At 42.2% G+C, this 17,748-nt stretch overlaps 1 protein-coding gene across 13 annotated transcripts in view; it reads right to left on the minus strand.

Moving 5' to 3' along the window:
• Window positions 1–3,056: 3,056 nt before the first annotated feature.
• The window catches only part of wnk1b (WNK lysine deficient protein kinase 1b), a 97,463-nt gene continuing 82,771 nt past the window's right edge, over window positions 3,057–17,748 (minus strand). For 7 of the 13 annotated variants that reach the window (XM_086269612.1, XM_086269602.1, XM_086269603.1 and 4 more), the window contains 12 exons: window positions 17,166–17,280; window positions 17,011–17,084; window positions 16,573–16,860; window positions 16,205–16,455; window positions 15,912–15,987; window positions 15,705–15,822; window positions 14,971–15,168; window positions 14,477–14,569; window positions 11,324–11,365; window positions 9,555–9,727; window positions 9,112–9,168; window positions 3,057–8,543 (listed from right to left, as the gene is read on the minus strand). In XM_086269612.1, coding sequence (XP_086125738.1) covers window positions 8,118–8,543; window positions 9,112–9,168; window positions 9,555–9,727; window positions 11,324–11,365; window positions 14,477–14,569; window positions 14,971–15,168; window positions 15,705–15,822; window positions 15,912–15,987; window positions 16,205–16,455; window positions 16,573–16,860; window positions 17,011–17,084; window positions 17,166–17,280 — 1,911 coding nt within the window. In that variant the 3' untranslated portion in view covers window positions 3,057–8,117. The other 6 variants (XM_086269604.1, XM_086269613.1, XM_086269605.1 and 3 more) reach the window with 5 other exon arrangements.

Here is a 17,748-nt window from a genome sequence, read left to right on the forward strand (position 1 = left end):
CAGCCTCACGCCACGCCGGCTGGGGGGCCCGAGGAGGCCGTCCAGCCTCATGCCACGTCAGCTGGGGGTTCTAATGAGCCTGTCCAGCCACCTTCTGATTCACCACCTGTGGCTTCCGCACCTGCAGTGCCACCACCTGCTTCACCACCTGCGGCTTCCGCGCCTCCGCCTGCAGCGCCACCACTATCTGGTCCTGCCTCGACCCAGCCTGAGGTCGTCGCCACGCCTGGTCCTGCCTCGACCCAGCCTGAGGTCATCGCCACGCCTGGTCCTGCCTCACTGGCTAAGCCACATCCACCACCTCCGGGTCGGCCCCCTGAGCTCGTGAACTCTTGTGCTCCTGTCATCCAGGTCGGCCACCTGAGCTACTTCATCATGAACTCCTTTTCTGCCGGGATCATGGTCGCCCTCCTGAAACAGGGTCTCGGACTCTTAAGCCCTTGTGTTTGGACTGAGTGCTTCAGATTCTTTGTTGTTTGTGGTTTTGTTTCAGGCCCTCCATCCTGGACCCCCACCGCCCGCCCTGGGTGGGTTGTTTTGATTTTGTTTCATGTTTGTTTTCTTGTTGCTTTTCTTTGTTCGTGGTTTTGGGCGTCTGGAATCCGCCCTTGAAGGGGGAGCTCTGTCATGATCCTGGGTCTTTTGACCCAGCGTTTTAAGTTTGAGTTTATTTTGTTCATTAGGTTATCTAAGTTCATTTGGTTATTAGACTCCTTGTGTTTTCTTCCCCTGTATTTAAGCTTCCCCTCACCCTTCGTGTTTCATGCTGCGTGGCTTATGTTATCAAGTTTGTATTATCATGTCTGTCTCATGTTTCCTGTTTTATTTTGAAAGAGTCGTGTGTTCTTTGTTCATTGTATTTAGTTTCACTTCCCTTGTCCTGTCATTAGGCTCATGTCAGTCAGCTGTTCCTCCATGTGTTCCCACTTCCCCTAATCACCTCCTGTGTATTTAAGTCCTCTGTTTTCAGTGTGTGATTGTCAGGTCGTCTGTTGTCCACGCCATGTTTCCTATGCCATGCCATGCTTCCAAGTTTCTTGTCTAGGTTTTTCTTATTGTTTGTTTAGAGTCCCCAGTTTAGGTTTGTGTTAATTTTGCTTCAGTTTGCCTTGCCCTTTGTTTGTACCTTTTCTACCAGCCATATTAAACGGCTCGCCTTTTGTTAACATTTCAAGTTCTGTTCCCTGTTCCTTGGAGTCTGCGTTTTGGGTCTTTTTGTCAACCCCTACAGTCTGCCCTTGCCAGACTGTGACACAATGTTCATGAAGAGGTGAAAGATGAACTCATTATGCGAGATCTCCCCGACTCTCTTACCAAGTTAATGGCTTTATGCATTAAACGGACTGTAAACTTCAGTCAGGAGAACAACTGAGACAATCCATCCACAGTACAATGTAAGCCATTAATATACTGCAACAACATGGGATAGAGCAGTTAGAGCAGACAATTCAACATTAAGTTTTAGACCCACATGCTGTAATTCCTGCAATACTACTTCAGTTTCAAACTTTGAATTTTTAGCTTCTCCTCTTGATTTTTCTGCCTCTTTTAATTTGACATTTTCAGCCTGTATCATTTGAAATTCTTCTTGCAGGTTAATCAGCTGTACTGTATTGTATGGTGAAGCACTCGCCGATCCTCTTCTCGTTCTCTCTCGATTCATTTTGGCCTTTTAAACAAAGGAACCAACGTATTGTAGTGAAGTGAAGTTTTCGATGTTTTCTTTGTCAACTGTCGTTTGTCCTGCACAGAGATGCTGCTGTAGATGTGTCTCTAGCTGTGTCTGGATAAAATGGAAAATGCTGTAACTAAGTGCTTGTGTTGCACAGTTCTACTAAACATTCAATTCCATGCATGCTCCGCCCACAAGGTCAGGAATGTCAGGTGCTGCATCGCCAAATGCTGCTCCCGTTGCCTAGCAATGAAAGCTGTTTACTTTTTGGGGTCTGGTTCATTATTTAATAAAGAAAACATGTCCAAGTATTGGGTGCTGAGGCTCAGCGCATATTCTAGCCTGCTGTGTGGGTGGGCAGCTAGAAATCACTGGTGGGCAACATGAGTGAGGAGAAAACTGGAGCAGCCAAGCAGGGAGCTGCAGGTTGCTGTTCAGTCTCTGTTCAGATGCTGGTGTCTCCTCTCTCTGAGATGTCTGCAAACAGTCCCAGATAAAACAATAAGGATAATAAACCAACACGTGACTAAAATAACAATTATGACTCTGATGTGTTTCATATGTAGCAGGATGGTCTCTATACAGCAGTCGCTGCAAGCATCCACATCGGCACACTTACTTTTCTTTAAGCCACCTCTCATTGCTAATAATTTTCTTACAACGAGTCAGACTTTCTTGCATTTTCAAAGTCCTTTTGAGCAATAGTTCTCAAGGTTTTCTTGAGGCCTTTCAAAGTTTTTCTTAAGACATTTGTCTGCTTTTCACTCATTTTTAGTCCATTCTTTACACCTTACTCCTCGACCCATGAATCACTCAAACATAAAAAAAAAAAGAACCTAAATCGGTACCGTTTCTACACATATCAGACAACTTAGCAAAGAATCGATTGTAAATTATATCCTTAAGCATTTTGTGTTGTTGCACAGATGTGCAAAACACATCATTCCTGTTTCTTTAGTTGAATATGTGAAAAATGTCAAAGATAATGCAGTTGGGCAGGAATAAAAATAGCATTTTTGCACCACCAAGGTGATTCCCAAAGAGCTGTTAGCCGAAAACTTGTGTTGCCTTAAAAAACTGGACAAGTGGGAGGACAAAAGAAAAAGTGGCGGGGCCAAAAAACCCCCCAGAAAAACAAAAATACTTCAGATGAAAAGTATCTGAAAGTCATGTCTTAAGAAATAGGAAAAAAGTCCAGCAAAGACCTGAGACAGGACATGAGAGGTAGCAGCATCACCAGAAATGCTCTCAGCGGAAGGTTAAGAATACATTCTTATTGAATGTATAATTATAATGGAGTGATTCATCCAGACTTAAAAGGTTTGAGTCGGCAGAGAAAAACTATTTAAGCCATAACAACCCAAATAATACACAAAACCCCCACTCAGATTCATTTAAACAACTTTTATTTATTAAGTTTTTACAAATAAAGTAACAAATTTATTGTATTGTAGCGCAAAGCGCAAAGTTTTGTTTTTAATAAGAAGCTTGAACACTCTATACTTAGTGCAAAACATACCATTAAAGGCTGTCGATGACTCCTTACATGTATTTATTTATTTTTTGTTATTCTCTTTCATTCTTTCATATTTGTTTACTTAAAATCCGACCATGTTTGAACAACGTCAACCACGATACAGAAAAAGGAAAGCAATGAATTAAATTAGGAGCTGGTAGAGACAGTAAAACGGCACAGTGAGAATTCAAAAAAACAAAATGTGAGAGTGGAGAGAGACAAGAAACAAAATCGACATATTTTCAGCAACGCTCACAGAAACTGTTGCTGTTTTCAACACATCATTTCACAGGAGCAAGCTACATAAAACAGCGAGGAGTTGCATGTATCTGTGACTGTGGCTTTGTGTGTGTGTGTGTGTGTGCGCTGAAAGGCAGAATCTCTTTTATTGTTGTTTTTCTCTCTCTTTTGTTTGTTTTTTACATGTGGGCACTTCTACAGTGAAAAGCGTAAAGGGTAAGCGAGTCCTGAAGAGGCGAAAACTGGAAAACACATCAACAGGAAACTGATTCTAATGCAAGCGAGTTCAAACTATTGCTACACCGTGCACGCCTCTCCTGAAACACACAATCCTACTTTTCCACTTTAACTCGAGGAAACTTCACAATAAGAGTGCCTGTGCTGGAAAACTTTCGAGCCTTTCACAGTAAAATTCCTCCACGACAACTCCAAAACTTCACAATAACTGCACCCACTTCCAGCAGGGGCATAGCCGTCAAAACCTACTGTAATCTCAGTTTGATATTGATATTATTAAAGTGACAGTTTTAATACTGCATGCAAGGGCATTGCAGCGCAGCAGGTATTCCTTTTATTGTAATCATTGCGTAACAGAGAGACAGTAAAATATGACCAAACCTCAAATCTGCAGCTGCAAAGTGCAGATCCAGGATGATACCTGGCAAATTAAACAGCTCCAGTGAATTAAAGCAGGTAACTACGCCACTTTTTTTCCTCCACTGACAAAAACAAAAAATCAAATGGCACTGAGTTTGTGGCATCATTAAAGGTCTGACAGAATGCTTATATTGAGAACTCAGAAGCAAAGTGGCTCAATGACTATTCACAGCTTCAACCAAACTTGCCAAGTAGTAAAAAATGTTGCGTTATTTTTCTCGAGGAATATAACGAAAAAAGATCTATGCTCTTTTGCACAAACTTTACAAAGTAACTTACACACAATCTGGAAAAAAGCAATGGAAAGATGCAAAGCTTTGAAGTTTGTACCAAATGTTTAATTTGTGTTACAGGTTAAAAAAACAAAACAAAAAAACAGTAGAGGGTGCCAGAGGCCTTGCACGTACTCCCTTAAATCCATCAATCATCATGACTGCCATCATCTCTGTCATACCTTCACTCAAAAACTCGTTAAAGCTGACTTTTATTTGTTGGTTTTTCAATTTCTGTAAAGACAGCTGACAACTGTGCTGCCTCGTTAATATTTTTGCAGAATTTTTATGGGTCCTGACAAAGTACTGCCTTGTTTTTCTTTATTCCTTTCTTTCTTCCAGCTAGTTACTTCCAACTAGTTTAAAATGTATCAGAAAAAGATGATGTCACAGAGTATCTATATGCACCAAACACTTTTTTGGCTACATTTTTTTAAAGTTGCATTTTCAAGTGTTAGGTTGCTGCTTATTTAGATATACCGAACCTTCTTTAGACTCGGTTTGACTAATGCATCTAATGCATGACCGGATCACCAGATTACAGCTGTTGTTTACCGTGTCTGAAAGTGTCCAGCTGACTGCTTGGCTACTTCCTGTATATGTGACTTTTGCTAGATAGTTAAAGGCTAGCAAACAAACACAGATAATTCATTTGTGACTTGCAAAGGAGGCAGAACAATAGGAAAAAGGACCTATACTGTACATCTTGCACTAGTGACATGCTTTCCTCTGAAGTCCTTGAGGGGGATGCATCAGGGCACAACGATATTTACACTTCAAAAGAAGTGGCCTGATGCACTGCAGACTACCTCAGCCTATCACAGTGTGCCTTGGTGGTCCTTTTTATATTTAGTGCCACATCCACATGTGATCTGATCCCTCCAGATACATTTTAACGCCAAGTATAAACAGATTTCAGACATACCTAAACAGGGCCATTAGCCTGCGCTTCTCACAATATTTCAGTAAACCCAAATTATTCTGACAGTAGAGCGCGACATCATGGCCTATATCACATTCCTGGTTAGCTCTGATGGTCTCAGAGTTTCAAATCCTGACAGAAAGCTAAAACGAGTCTTTAATATCAGCTGATCTCACGTTAAAAAGAACACTATGTCACTGTACCACGGCATGCTCTCCCCGCAAGTATGCTGCACTCGGGTCAAAGTACAGAGTGGTCCAAGCTTCGAATACAATCTTCAATAAACTCCCTCCTTAAAACTGAAGAAAAAAAATATATATACAGCAATAGAAACAACACTGATAACAAACGGTTGCCTTTCTCCGTCTCTGGACGTCAATCTCAACCTTCGTTCAAACGGCAGCAGAGCATTTCACTCCAAATTTCCCCATTTTGCAAAAAATACACTCAGGAGGAATCATCACAAGCCGGCCTAAACGTGCGCGCACATATACACTGCAGGCCTCATCCGCTAAACTTCACAGCAACAACCTTATATCCTCCACAAATTCTGTCCAATGTGCTCACTTTAACCTCCAATGGAGAAGCAACAGGAAGGAAGCAAGGCACTAGTTTAATACCTCCAGCCATCACTAGAGGCTCTAGAGGGGTCAGGGGGAGCGAAGACAAGCAAAAATAAAAGACAGGGTTTTTTTTTTTTTCAAGTACATTAAAAATGGACACCATTGGTTTTTATACATTCACATTCATCTAACAAAACCAGGGGAGAAAGGGAAGAGGAGGGCTATTTAAAGTGTCTGATAGACAAGTACTGTATTAAGAAAAAAAATAGCTAGCTTTACTTTATTATCTAAATATCGACTATCCTGGCGTTCACGCCGGTTTGTCTTTATACTCAGGTCAGTTTCGGCTTTCAATTCACCCAGTTTATAGAGATGACCTGAAAAAACGGATTGATTAGTTGTTGGTAAGGCATTGGTTTGGAAGTGTGTCCTCAGTAAACTGACAGAAGGACGCTTATTGGAAAAAAAGAGAAAGAGAGAGAGGGGTTACCGATCTCCAAAAATTCGTTTGTGGAAAGCTGTGAATTGAAAGCGAAAGGACCCCGAAAAACTATTCTAAATATGCTTTTTTTTGTTTTTAAATTCACCCTAAAACTAATGTTGTCCAACAACATTTGCTAATAACAAACAACAATAATCACAGTGTCTCCACATCATACAGCGATGTGCACATATAACAGGTCCATTGACAGAACACGGTTTTGTTTTTTGTTTCTTTTTAAATAGAACAATCATTAACAACAATAATTATGACAATAATGTACATTGCATTTCAACCCAGATATTGAAAACGACCTAATTATGACACTAAGAACTGAGGCACGGCCCATGAGTCTGACAGCTGCTACACCTCCAACTATGCGTGAGTGTATTTACATGAGTCTGTGAATGACTGTATGCGGCTTTGTGTATTTATATGAATGTCATAAGAGTTGCGTGGGTGTGTGAATGTGTATGCGTCAGATTGCTAGCTGGGGTGGCGGTAGGTGGGTGGGGCAGGGGGCAACAAGGGAACCAACCCGACGACACACACAAAAAAAATGGAATCATCATAGCAGACATTCGAAAAAACAGACACGAACTATACATGGATATTATCTTGATAACAAGGTCACTTTTACACACTGAGTTCTCTTGTGTTCGGGCTTTTTTTGTCCTCTTCTAAAAGGTTTCTGCTGTTATTGCTTCAAATTGCAACAGGGAGGTGAAGAGAGAGGGACGAAAGAAGTCGTGAAGCATCTGTTCTGCCCGTTTGGGACCCCATCGACATGAAGTGAGCTGAAACAGGAAGCTGATGGAGGGCTTTCCCACTTCCATCTCTCTCTACCTGCTTGAATACTTTGCCACACTGAGCGGTGGGGAGGGGGAGAAGAAGACGGCGGAGATGCTGGGCTACATCTAGTCTCGATATGTATTTGATTTAATCTTGACTCGCTTTGTGCTTTTAAAGGTTAGGAAGGCTCTCCAACTTCCAAACGACTTCCTGAAACATTCGATTAGAGTTATGCGGACTCGTCTTCTGCTCTCACCTCACCCTTCTATCTGCTGCCATTTGCATCTCCTCCTGTAATCCTTTGATTTAAGGATGCTAACTGCTGTCAGAAACACTGACGATTTTGATTCCTAACGCTAAGCAACAATATCGGTTAATGTGAGGACTAGCAATGCTCACCCCCAATGGAAGAAATGCATATTTGCAAGTTTTTTTGTTGGGATTTCTAGCAGAGACTGATAAACATGGATAGCAGAGGCCTTAAAATCAGTACCAGCAGGAATTGATGAGAAGGTACTCCACGGACACAAAGGCTCAAGTTGGATTTTGTAAAAGCTGGCTACCACATTCTTCCTCCTCCTGAGCCTGATGTAATGTCGTCTGTCTAGTAAGCACGGCTCACTAACCCATATTATGTAAAGACATGTTAACTCATGTCAGAGCGTGAAATCCAACAAGTGTAAACCAGCCATTAGAGCAAACATGCAGACAGTTATTGACAGCAAGCCCACACACCCTGTCAGAACCTCTTTGGCCTTTTATCATTGTACTCTGAGTCTTTTTCTTTTGCTACAAGCCCACAGCAGAAAGGCTGCACTGCTTTTCTCTGAAGTGCAGCCTGAAGTGGCTTCTCATGCACACGCATGCCTACCCCCGTCTCAACCCCCCTCTCCCAACAAAAGAAATAAAATCAATCACACTTTCTAGTCAATCCAGCGATGAACACTCCACTTCACACCAGTCCTCTCAGGCCGTGATTTAAACCGGCCCCGACTCTGAGCCCTACGTGGTCCTCAAGTTGGGTCCTCCCGGGTTACTGACTGATTTCTGCAGGGTATTGGTCACATGGAAAGCTTGGAGTGGCCCCTGGCCTGGAATCTGGCCCTGTGGCGTGGGGTAGGGGCCCAGGGGTTGGGAGGTACTGACCAGCAGAGGCTGTGTTGGTGCTTGGTGTGGGGTGGACAGGCTGTGAGCCGGACCAGACCATTGTGCACTATAGGCAGCAGTTGGGGTGTAGTGGATGAACTGGGGAAGCTGGGGTTGGGGTGGAGTGGAGGAGGCAGGAGGGTGGCATAAAGAGCCCTTTCGGGCAGCCAGAGAGGTAGCGGTGCTGGAGTTTGTTGGGATGTGGGCTGAACCACCTATGCTGCTGGGACACAGCTGGCTGGGAGCGGAGTACTTCCTGCCCAGACTGGCTGACTGGATAACCTGCAGGGGAGGAGAAACGTCACTCAAAATTCAAAATTAAGCATTTTTCTCTTAAATAATTTGATTCTAGTTCCCTGTGCTAGGTAAAGATGTCTTTCAAGGAGTTAAAATTAAAGAGTTATTATTAACCAAGCCTGCTTAAAATGTAAGTAAAAAAAAACCAACCCAAAAATACAGCCATGCGACATTTATCTTAGCTAAACAAACTGTGTTATTCTCTGGACCACCAACACAGCAGATTTGCTTCATGTCAGGTGGAATTTAATAATTAAATAACCAAAACATTTTTTTGGGAATTTGCATGTCTGAAAAGTAAAAAGTATCAATTTGAAAAATCAATATCACATTGTAATATAATAACGTGTAAATTTTACTGTGTTTTAAATGGCACATGATGCAAAATAATGCATTTTAATTAAACACCAAAAGATCAGTTGTTAAGGGAATACAATAGCACATCATCCAGAAATCTGGATGTAGTAAAGCAGGCAGGGATCAAACAGCTTTTTGTGTTTTTTCTAAGAGTTTAGTGCAGAAATGATGCGATGTGGTGTTTTTTAATATTAACCTCATAGCTGTGTCCCTGCACCGGAGCCTGCTGCAGCTGTTTGGCACTCCTCTTACCCTGAAACAGTTCAATGTTTAATTTACTGTACAAACATAATGATGTAATATATAATTAATCACAAAAAACTGCTTCCATGTCCACTGATAACAGAAAAAATATTTGTCATGTTCATGACCTTTCTCTTAAGATTAACACTGCAAGGCACAAAGTTATGGCTAACACTTTTTGTATACATCCAAAAGGCCTTGGATCAGGTTTCTTCAACAGATCAAACACATTTGCATTTCTAAAAAGGAGGTTTCAGAGTTTAAGCTCTTTCCTCTCTGTCTTCATATCTAGTGAACTAACTATGGGACCTGCTGAGTCACTGATAAAATATATTTTTCTTTGATATGAAAACTCTTGCTATGTTTTAAAATATACATTCAAAAACAGCACTAAACCTGTGAGAGGTTCATGGCATCTCTGGCCCAGTTGTCCACCAGTTTATGAAGGTCATCGGTGAAGGTTCCTTTCCTCTGGTGTGGGGCTGGCATGTTGGGGGCCAGACACTGAGAACCCCCCTGGCTTTGACCCAAACCACCTGAACCGCTCACTGCATTGGTGCTATTCGTCCCTGAGAGTCAAGATAGACACAAGGGAGGAGGGAAAAGAGCAAATAGTGTGAGATAATGTTTAAAAGGTGAGGCAAAGCTGATGTTATCTGGATGATTGTGATTGGCGGCAGGCGGCTCTGTCTTAACCACAAAGGGCAGACAGAGGTTGGTCAGGTCAGGAGGTTTAGGGCAGCTGAGCATGTCGACATGGTCACAGAACTGCATTGTTTAGTTTTAATGATGGAGATCATGATGATAAACAGGAATAAGAGACAACTTATGATAGCAGAGGAAGGGCACTTTGGCAGTTAGGATAAATGCTGAACCCTTTATAGTATATATATCTTATTTATAACAAGGAATCAGATCACACTGGACAGCCTGTAGAGCATTCAAAATGCCCCTGCAGTGCACCTCTTAACTCTGAATACATTTCCCAGACACTAGATGGTGCTCAAGCTCTGTATCAGGAAGTATTATGTGTTTTTTTTCCCACCCACTACCAAACTTAATGCAGACTAAACTCCAAAAAAAAAGCACACACTGCAGGCTGGCTTTTTGGCATCTGTGTGTTCCCCATACCGTGCTCAATGATGGGTAATGACAGGGCTGGTCTATCAGTCCAATAGGAAACCACCAAACACTGGCTAGTGAAATAAGCTCTTTGCTACAAGACGCTGCACACTCTGCTGCTTCAAACAACAGTTTCAAGTCCCTTAATTCTGGATCCCTTATACTGCAGACAAGTCTTTGAGAATACAGGTTTATCTTTTGTAAATATGCAATTTTTATAAATAATTTAGGTCTGTGGAAGAGAAGATAAAGATTCATTTATAAATGCTACGAGGAAAACCATAAAGATATGAAAAGCATATACACATACTGCAGATAGATCATGTTTTCTTATGTTTTAAACATCCCCATAACTGCACATTACCCTTATAATCACACGAAGCTGATGCACTTCCTTTGCATACAAGATCATCCCAAAGCCATGCCAGCAGAATGAGCATGGGCGTTAAATATTGACATGATTTGTTCATATCAGATATTAAATGAGAACAGGCAGAATATGCAAGGATTGTCAAGGATTATACAGTTGGTCTGACAAAAATAAATAAATCAATAAATAGAAATAAACTGTCATGTCATGCTAAACAAAATGGAGGAAAATAAGAATGAGGAGACGCTGAGTCATGAACGACTGCAGCAGCATGGGATTCTGGTCTATGTAGTCCAAGCCAAAAGCCATGGTGAAGGCTGAGAGGAACGGGAGGGGCAGCTTGTATGTGTTAGTGTTTGGCACATTATATGCGTGTGTGAGAGAGAGGGAGAGCTTGCAGGTGCATGCGCTGTCAGTTTAGATCTGTTAAGGCTACACACTTCAGTTATTTCAGCCCTCAAACTGGACTTTCCCTGAAACGCCATCATCGAAACTGCAAAGCTCGTCTTAGCTGAAATAACTGAAGTTAACGGATCTCAAATCTGGCAGAGGGTCGGAGCTGTAACCGACAGGGCGTCAGAAGGCGGGAGGAAGCGTGGGAGAGCAAGTGCAAGGATGGAGGAGTTGGTATGGATGGAGGGAGGGAGGAAAGACCAAAAAGAGAGATAGTTACTACAGAGCTGGTTGCAGGGGCAGACTTTTTTCACCATCTTCCCTGTGCGGCCGGAAGACAACAATTGGAGGGATCGGGAGAGAGTCAGAGTTAAGCCCCGCCCACAACACACAACAACCAAACACAATGCACATTGTGACAGGTATAAGCATGATAATGTGACCTTGAAACAAACAAGACTTTGGTGTTGAGCTGCCCAGGAACATCTTAAAAACCTGTCACACAATGTAACATGTCCCCAGAAACACAAAGCAAATAGTGGAGGAGACTTTGCCCCTGATTATTATTATTATTATTTAATGTACAACCACACAAATGAGTAAAGCATTTTCTGACAATGGTAAGATACACAGACAATTTTCTGCAGATATGCAGACCTCAGTCGACAGTTACTTTTAGCCCAGAGGTGAACATATTATTTAACCAAAGCTATTGACATTGCTTTACTTTCAATTTAATAACAATATCAAATTTCAGATTTGCCTTTGCACACAGCCACATGTGCCATAAATGTGTACTGTGGCTTTAAGATGCTTATGGGCAAACCAAAACCTGGTTTCACATGTGATTCTGATACTCTCTGCAGCTCACAGGGCCTTACCACACCTGGGTCAAATATTGTAATCGACTTTGATTTTCAGACTTTCTATAAACAGGGTGGGATTTGTGCAAAAAAGGATTCTGGTTTTAAATTAATGTGCAAAATTCTCAGCATCACGTTTGTGCTTTCAGTCACAATCCAATCAATCCTAATGATACAAGCAAGACTCAAATCTATCTGTGCATCAACGTCACTATTTAATATGAAATAAGCTAAAAAATTACTGTCAGTCTAAAGAATTGTTAGGCTGAATAAATATTCTGCTGCAGTACAATCCTACGTCTCAAACTTAGACAACAGCCTGCTTTAATGACTGACTTAGAGCAGCTCTTTTTACACAGGAGTGCACCTACTACTTTCTGTCAGCCTATCATAGCAGCTGCACCACCGCATGTGAGTAACGTCTGCAGGATGTCTCAGACAGCGGCCCCATGCATAGCTGCAGTTCAACGAGATGAACGAACATGCGGTGCTTTTTGGCTCAATGAAAAGCCCGCCCCATGCAGTGAAATTTCTACTTAAAAAGACTGCAAGCACTGAAAGTGAAATCAGCTCCCCATTAGACTGAAGTTTGTGCTGTAGACTGTTTCAAAGTGCAGCGATAAAAATGAGAGGGATGCATAAAATCACACCCTGATTATAAGCAAGAATTTGAATCCAATTCTAGACTTTTTAAAACTATGTTAAGGAACAAGAATAACTCGAGTCCACTAAGACCCAGGTATGCCTCTCTCCACTCCTGCTGATGCAGCGACATGGGGACGGCTGAGCGGGCGGTGAGGACACCGAGTGAGGAAAGGAAAGAAGGAAGGGAGAGACAGGGTTTGAGCTGCAGAGGGTTCAGAAGCATTCAGAAACGTCCCTTAAGCACAAAACATTTGAGCATTACAGATTAAGGTTTAATAGAAACACTTTATTAAGAGTAAAATAGAAATCAAGCTTTGAAGTGTGCTTAATTGATGTAAAAACAAACTGCTTATTTAAAAAAATTCAAAACGCATGAAAGAAAAGCTAAAATAATCAACATGTCCGTCCTTCTCTATTTGGAAATAAGGGTTAGAAATGGAAGCAGTCAGGATTTGAAATTAATACCAGCAGACAACCGAAGATGAAATCGATCAGAGGGAGAATGTTTGTAATGATTATTGTTAGGATAGAAGCTTATTTGAGCTTGAATAACGTCACAAAGAACGTTAGTTACAGGTCTAAGTATAAATGTACAGGATTCTCCAGCTGCTTGTAAAATCCATGTTTAGCTGCTGTATTCACTAGCTTTCCCTTTAAAGCCCTTTAAAGCCCGAATCACAAAATAATCGCCAGAAAATTCAAGCTTTGTGAAAATGAAGTGTTTAGTGAACTTTGTGAGGGAATTAAACGATGTATAAATGATGAGTTTTAATTTGTATCATATTTGCTACATCATCCTTCAAAGTTAATCGTGCAGTTTATTTCTACATCATCACACTGATGATCTAGAAGACTCAAAAACTGACAAAAACTTGTAAACATGTATCAAATATGATACAGTTGACTTTAAAGGGTCAATTCAAATGAAGCCGTCATCCTTAAGTTTTTCCTCCTAAATTCTCGGAAAATCTAACCAACTGCTATCATGCAGCAAACTTTATCGCAACAGCATAGATATGTTTGGTCAATCGGCTCTTCTGCTGTATTTGCGACGGAGCAGCGGCAGTAGAAGCTAGAAGTAGCTCTAAAATTGATTTCTGCGGTATTAATCTGCAACATATTGTCATCAATCAAGCAGGACTGATAAGGGCTTTGACCAGGAGCCGTCTAATGAAACTTAGTTCCCTGCTAATGCTGTCAATTTCTGATTCATTGGATTTTTAGATTTTTATGACCCAGAGCCACAGTACCGGATTTTTGATTAGAGACATGGGCTTGTTTAAAAATGAAAAAAGCCTCAGTGTCACTAACTCAGTGTCTCTTTTGATCATTTCAGGGCCTTCACACTGCATCTTCAGACAGTGAGAAACTTTCTGTCATTTTCAGTCATTTTGACCTTATTATAGTAAAACGATTCTTATTTACTATAGCCAAAAGGGCGCAAGGAAGTTAAAAAAATAACATTTTTGGCAAGGAAGACAAAGAAAGAAACAAGATTACAAATGAAGAAATAGTATGTAAAGATGACTGCCGCAAGATCTGGGTGTGAAGAACTATCACTGTCTGAACATTTTGCGTCCTGCAGTAAGATCTTATATTGTTTACTTTTTTTATGCACCTACAACCTTTTTTAAGGTAAAAACGTTGTTTCTGCTTGTCTGTTTAACTAAAATACTCAGGTTTCAACTTCTGAAACCACAAAGTTTGATGTTCATGTCTACTCAACTGACTTTGCGTGTTTTTTTTGTAAATTTAACAGATTTCTGCAGAGCACTGATGATATCAGAATGAGCGGGTCTTCCTCCACCAAAGAAGAAAACCCACAGGAGAGGATGACTGTGACTCGACGGATATATGGGGGGAAAAAATTAAACAAAAGTAAGTAAAGATAAAAGAGAAGAGCAAAGAAATAGAGCGTTACACACAAAGAGCCAAGCAGGGCGTACTCAGAAAGCGCGTCCTCCTGCCGCCAGGCTTGAAGGCCAAACGCTCCGAACCCCAGCTGAACTTTACACAGCCTGAAGAGAGGGAGGAGGGAAAGAAGGGGAAGAGAGAGGAGATGAGGAAAGTACGGAGAAGAGAGAGGTGAAGGGGAGGAGAAATGAGAAGAAAGGAGAGCGATAAAACCGAAGAGAGAAAATTGAGAAAAGACACGATAAGAAGAAGGAAGAGAAGGAAAAGATGAAAAGAGACACAGTTGAAGAATACACAGAAAGGACACTGAGTTAGCCCTCACAGTTTTTTTTCTCTCAACAAAGAACAACAGAAAGAGATGGGAGATCTTGTTGTGAGTGAGTGAAGACAAACCAACAGCATGCATTTGTCTTAATCTGCATGCGAAGCATCCAATAAGCTGTTTGTGTGAACTTTTAATGCTGCGGAGATGCAACGAGGCCCGGGACTCTCAGCGGATGCATACCTGGGGTGGGAGCACACAGGCTGGGCACAGAGAGCGCCGCCTCGCTGGTGTAGGCTGAACACAGGTTGTCACTGGAGGGAGAGGGTTTGAGGGGCTGGAGCAGAGTGCTGCTGTTCGAATCGGCTAATCCTCCTGGGGCTAGCAGAGCCAGCTGGCCGGGGTACATAGTCGGGACGCTCTGGGCGGATAGAGTGCTGCCTGAAGATAGCAGAAGGCATGGGCAAGAGGAAGGAGCAGGCCAGGACCAATCGCAGAAAGCAGAGAGACACGCACAAACACACAAACACAAAGGTAATGGATAGTTAAAGAGACCCATTTACCCAGACATTTACAGAGACACGCCCCCACACACAACCACACAGAGAAAAACAGACGGAGAAAGCAGTCAGAAATGTTCAAGCTCCGAGCCTGATCCCACGTGCAGGTGTACACAAGCAGATAAACACACATACATACATGTGCACATGGATGCATAAACACAGAGAGGATGCAATGTTAGCGAAAGGTTTTTGAACCGTCCTGGCTGTAGTGGGCTTAGGGTTCAAGATTAAGGTCGTTCAGGGTCAGTTCAACCAAATTAGAAGAACACCTTTTCATGCTCTGGTAGTGTCAGTATTTTCAAGTTTGTCTATTTTGTTAATAGAAACTAACTATTTTCACATGTGTGTGGGAAGGAAATCGTTTTTTGAATGAACTGAGCCTTTACATGTGTTCATCTTTTCACCAAAGCCTACCTGGCTGTAATGGACTCTTGCTGCTGGTTCTGGACGATTTCGATGACTTGCTTTTGGTGGGCCGTCTCCTCCTGCCAGTCAAGGTCAAAACAGGAGGGATCGCTGAAGGCGGAGGAACCTACAACGCCAAAAGGAAGAATTCTCACATTCCGTTTTTTTGTGATGCTGCCTTAATTGCAGTTTTTTTGTTTTTTACTCGCTGGTTACCTTTCCCAGCCTGGTGAACAGACGGTCTATTTCCTCCTTCTGGCGGGATTGAAGTTCCTGAATCTCACGCATGTGCCTGGTGGGTGAAAAGTAAAATAAGATATATAGAAGTAACAAGAACGGAATCATTCTTGGAAGGAAAAGGAGGAGAAGAAAAGCGCACGAGAAGGAGAGAAAAATCAAGTTTTTCAAAGCCATTAACCTTACTAAAGAAGCAAAGGTGGACAATAAAACAAAGAATGGACGTGTGAATCTATTTTCCACTTTAAGAAAATGAGAAAGGGATAACTCACTTCTCTCTGAGGCGAGTGACTTCCCGTTTGAAGTCCTCATCCTCAAATTCCGAGTCATTGTCACTGCTGATGTAGGAGTTATTGAAGGAGTTGTTTAGACTCGGCAGAGAGGCTTTATGGGTAGAATCTGGAGTCAAAACTTGGCCAGGATCGCTGGGTCCATTAGCAGCTTTGGCAGCAGGTGGAGGACTCTCCTCCTCAGCACGACTGACTGAGAATCTACCAACGCGGGCCTCGGGTTTAGGAGAAACCTAAAAAATTGAAAATATGAACAAAACAACAAGAGGAGGGGAGAGAATTAAAACTGGGAAAAAGGACAAAAGACGAAAAGGAAAGGAGGCGGCAGAGAAAATAAAGTGAACGATTACCTGAAAGCGTCCTATGGTGGTGGTGGGCGGTTTGGGGGAGGGGCAAGGGGATGTTAGAGGGGAGGGGTGGTGGGATCCAACGGGAGTCTTGTGAGGGGGCCCGTCCACCACGTCTCCTGTTTTTCCTGCTCCTTCCGCTTTCAGAGGCAACGAGGAGTTTTTGTGCAATGTGTTCTCTGGGCTCGAGAGAGTAGAGGATGATGAAGAAGATGAAGTGGAGGAGGTGGTGGAGGAAGACTCGGTGCAGGCCGGTCGCTGGACAGCGGGCTCTTCGATAGCCCGTGAGACCTAAGCATCGAAGAGAAACGTGGAAGAAGGCTATGAGACAAAGAAACACTTGGATCCTACTTATCAATTGGGATCCAGCGTATATTCATTATGCTAGCCTTACATGCAGACGGTATTCATGTGCGGTGTCTCGTGTTGAAGATCTTTTACCTTAAATCGTCCTAATTGAGTTTGAGGGGGATGAACAGGAGAGGACAAAGTTTCTTCCTCCACTGGAAAAGGAACTGAGGAACATATGATGGATACTTTAGAAATCACACAGATACAAAAATATAACATTAGGATTTGGGTATAATCGAACATACCTGGTTGTCCAACTGAAGCCACACTAATGTGGGAGGCCTGACCGCCCACAGAAACAGTCTCTGGACTCAACGCTCTCCTTAACTGGGCATCCAAGTCCTCCAGAGGCTGCTGAGACTGAAGAGGTGGGCAGATAAACTGTTAGACCATGCAAGAACAAAAACCGTGCAAAAAGAGGCAGGCTTGGCCACGCAGGTTTTACTAATAGCTGTTGATTAGCAACATAAGCACAGATCAGCCAACTGAATCAAACATTTCAGTTGATTTTAAGATTTTATGGATTAAAGCAACACCAAACTCCAAGCTCAGCTAAACTGATTAATTGTTTAGTGCTGCTCCGCTGTGAGTTAGACTGCAGTCTTAGATCTGCAGGCAGGTTCTTGCTGAGTATCTGGTTCGCATTTGGCTTCCTTCTATTTTGCAGCTCGCTGCCTGGAAAACTAAGAATTGCATAATCAAGGCCATCTTTGTAATCACCGTTCATGTATGCACAATCTTGGACTTTTTTTTCAGTGCAATTATGTTTTTTAGTCTTTATTTTCTGCTTTTATGGTAATTTTGTTTTCAGGGATGGAATATTTGTTT

The sequence above is a fragment of the Aulonocara sp. 'chitande type north' Nkhata Bay genome, linkage group LG17, assembly GCF_057382095.1.
Source record: "Aulonocara sp. 'chitande type north' Nkhata Bay isolate Kocher_YH1m ecotype deep benthic linkage group LG17, A_spYH_male_GT1.1, whole genome shotgun sequence".
Taxonomy (NCBI): domain Eukaryota; kingdom Metazoa; phylum Chordata; class Actinopteri; order Cichliformes; family Cichlidae; genus Aulonocara; species Aulonocara sp. 'chitande type north' Nkhata Bay.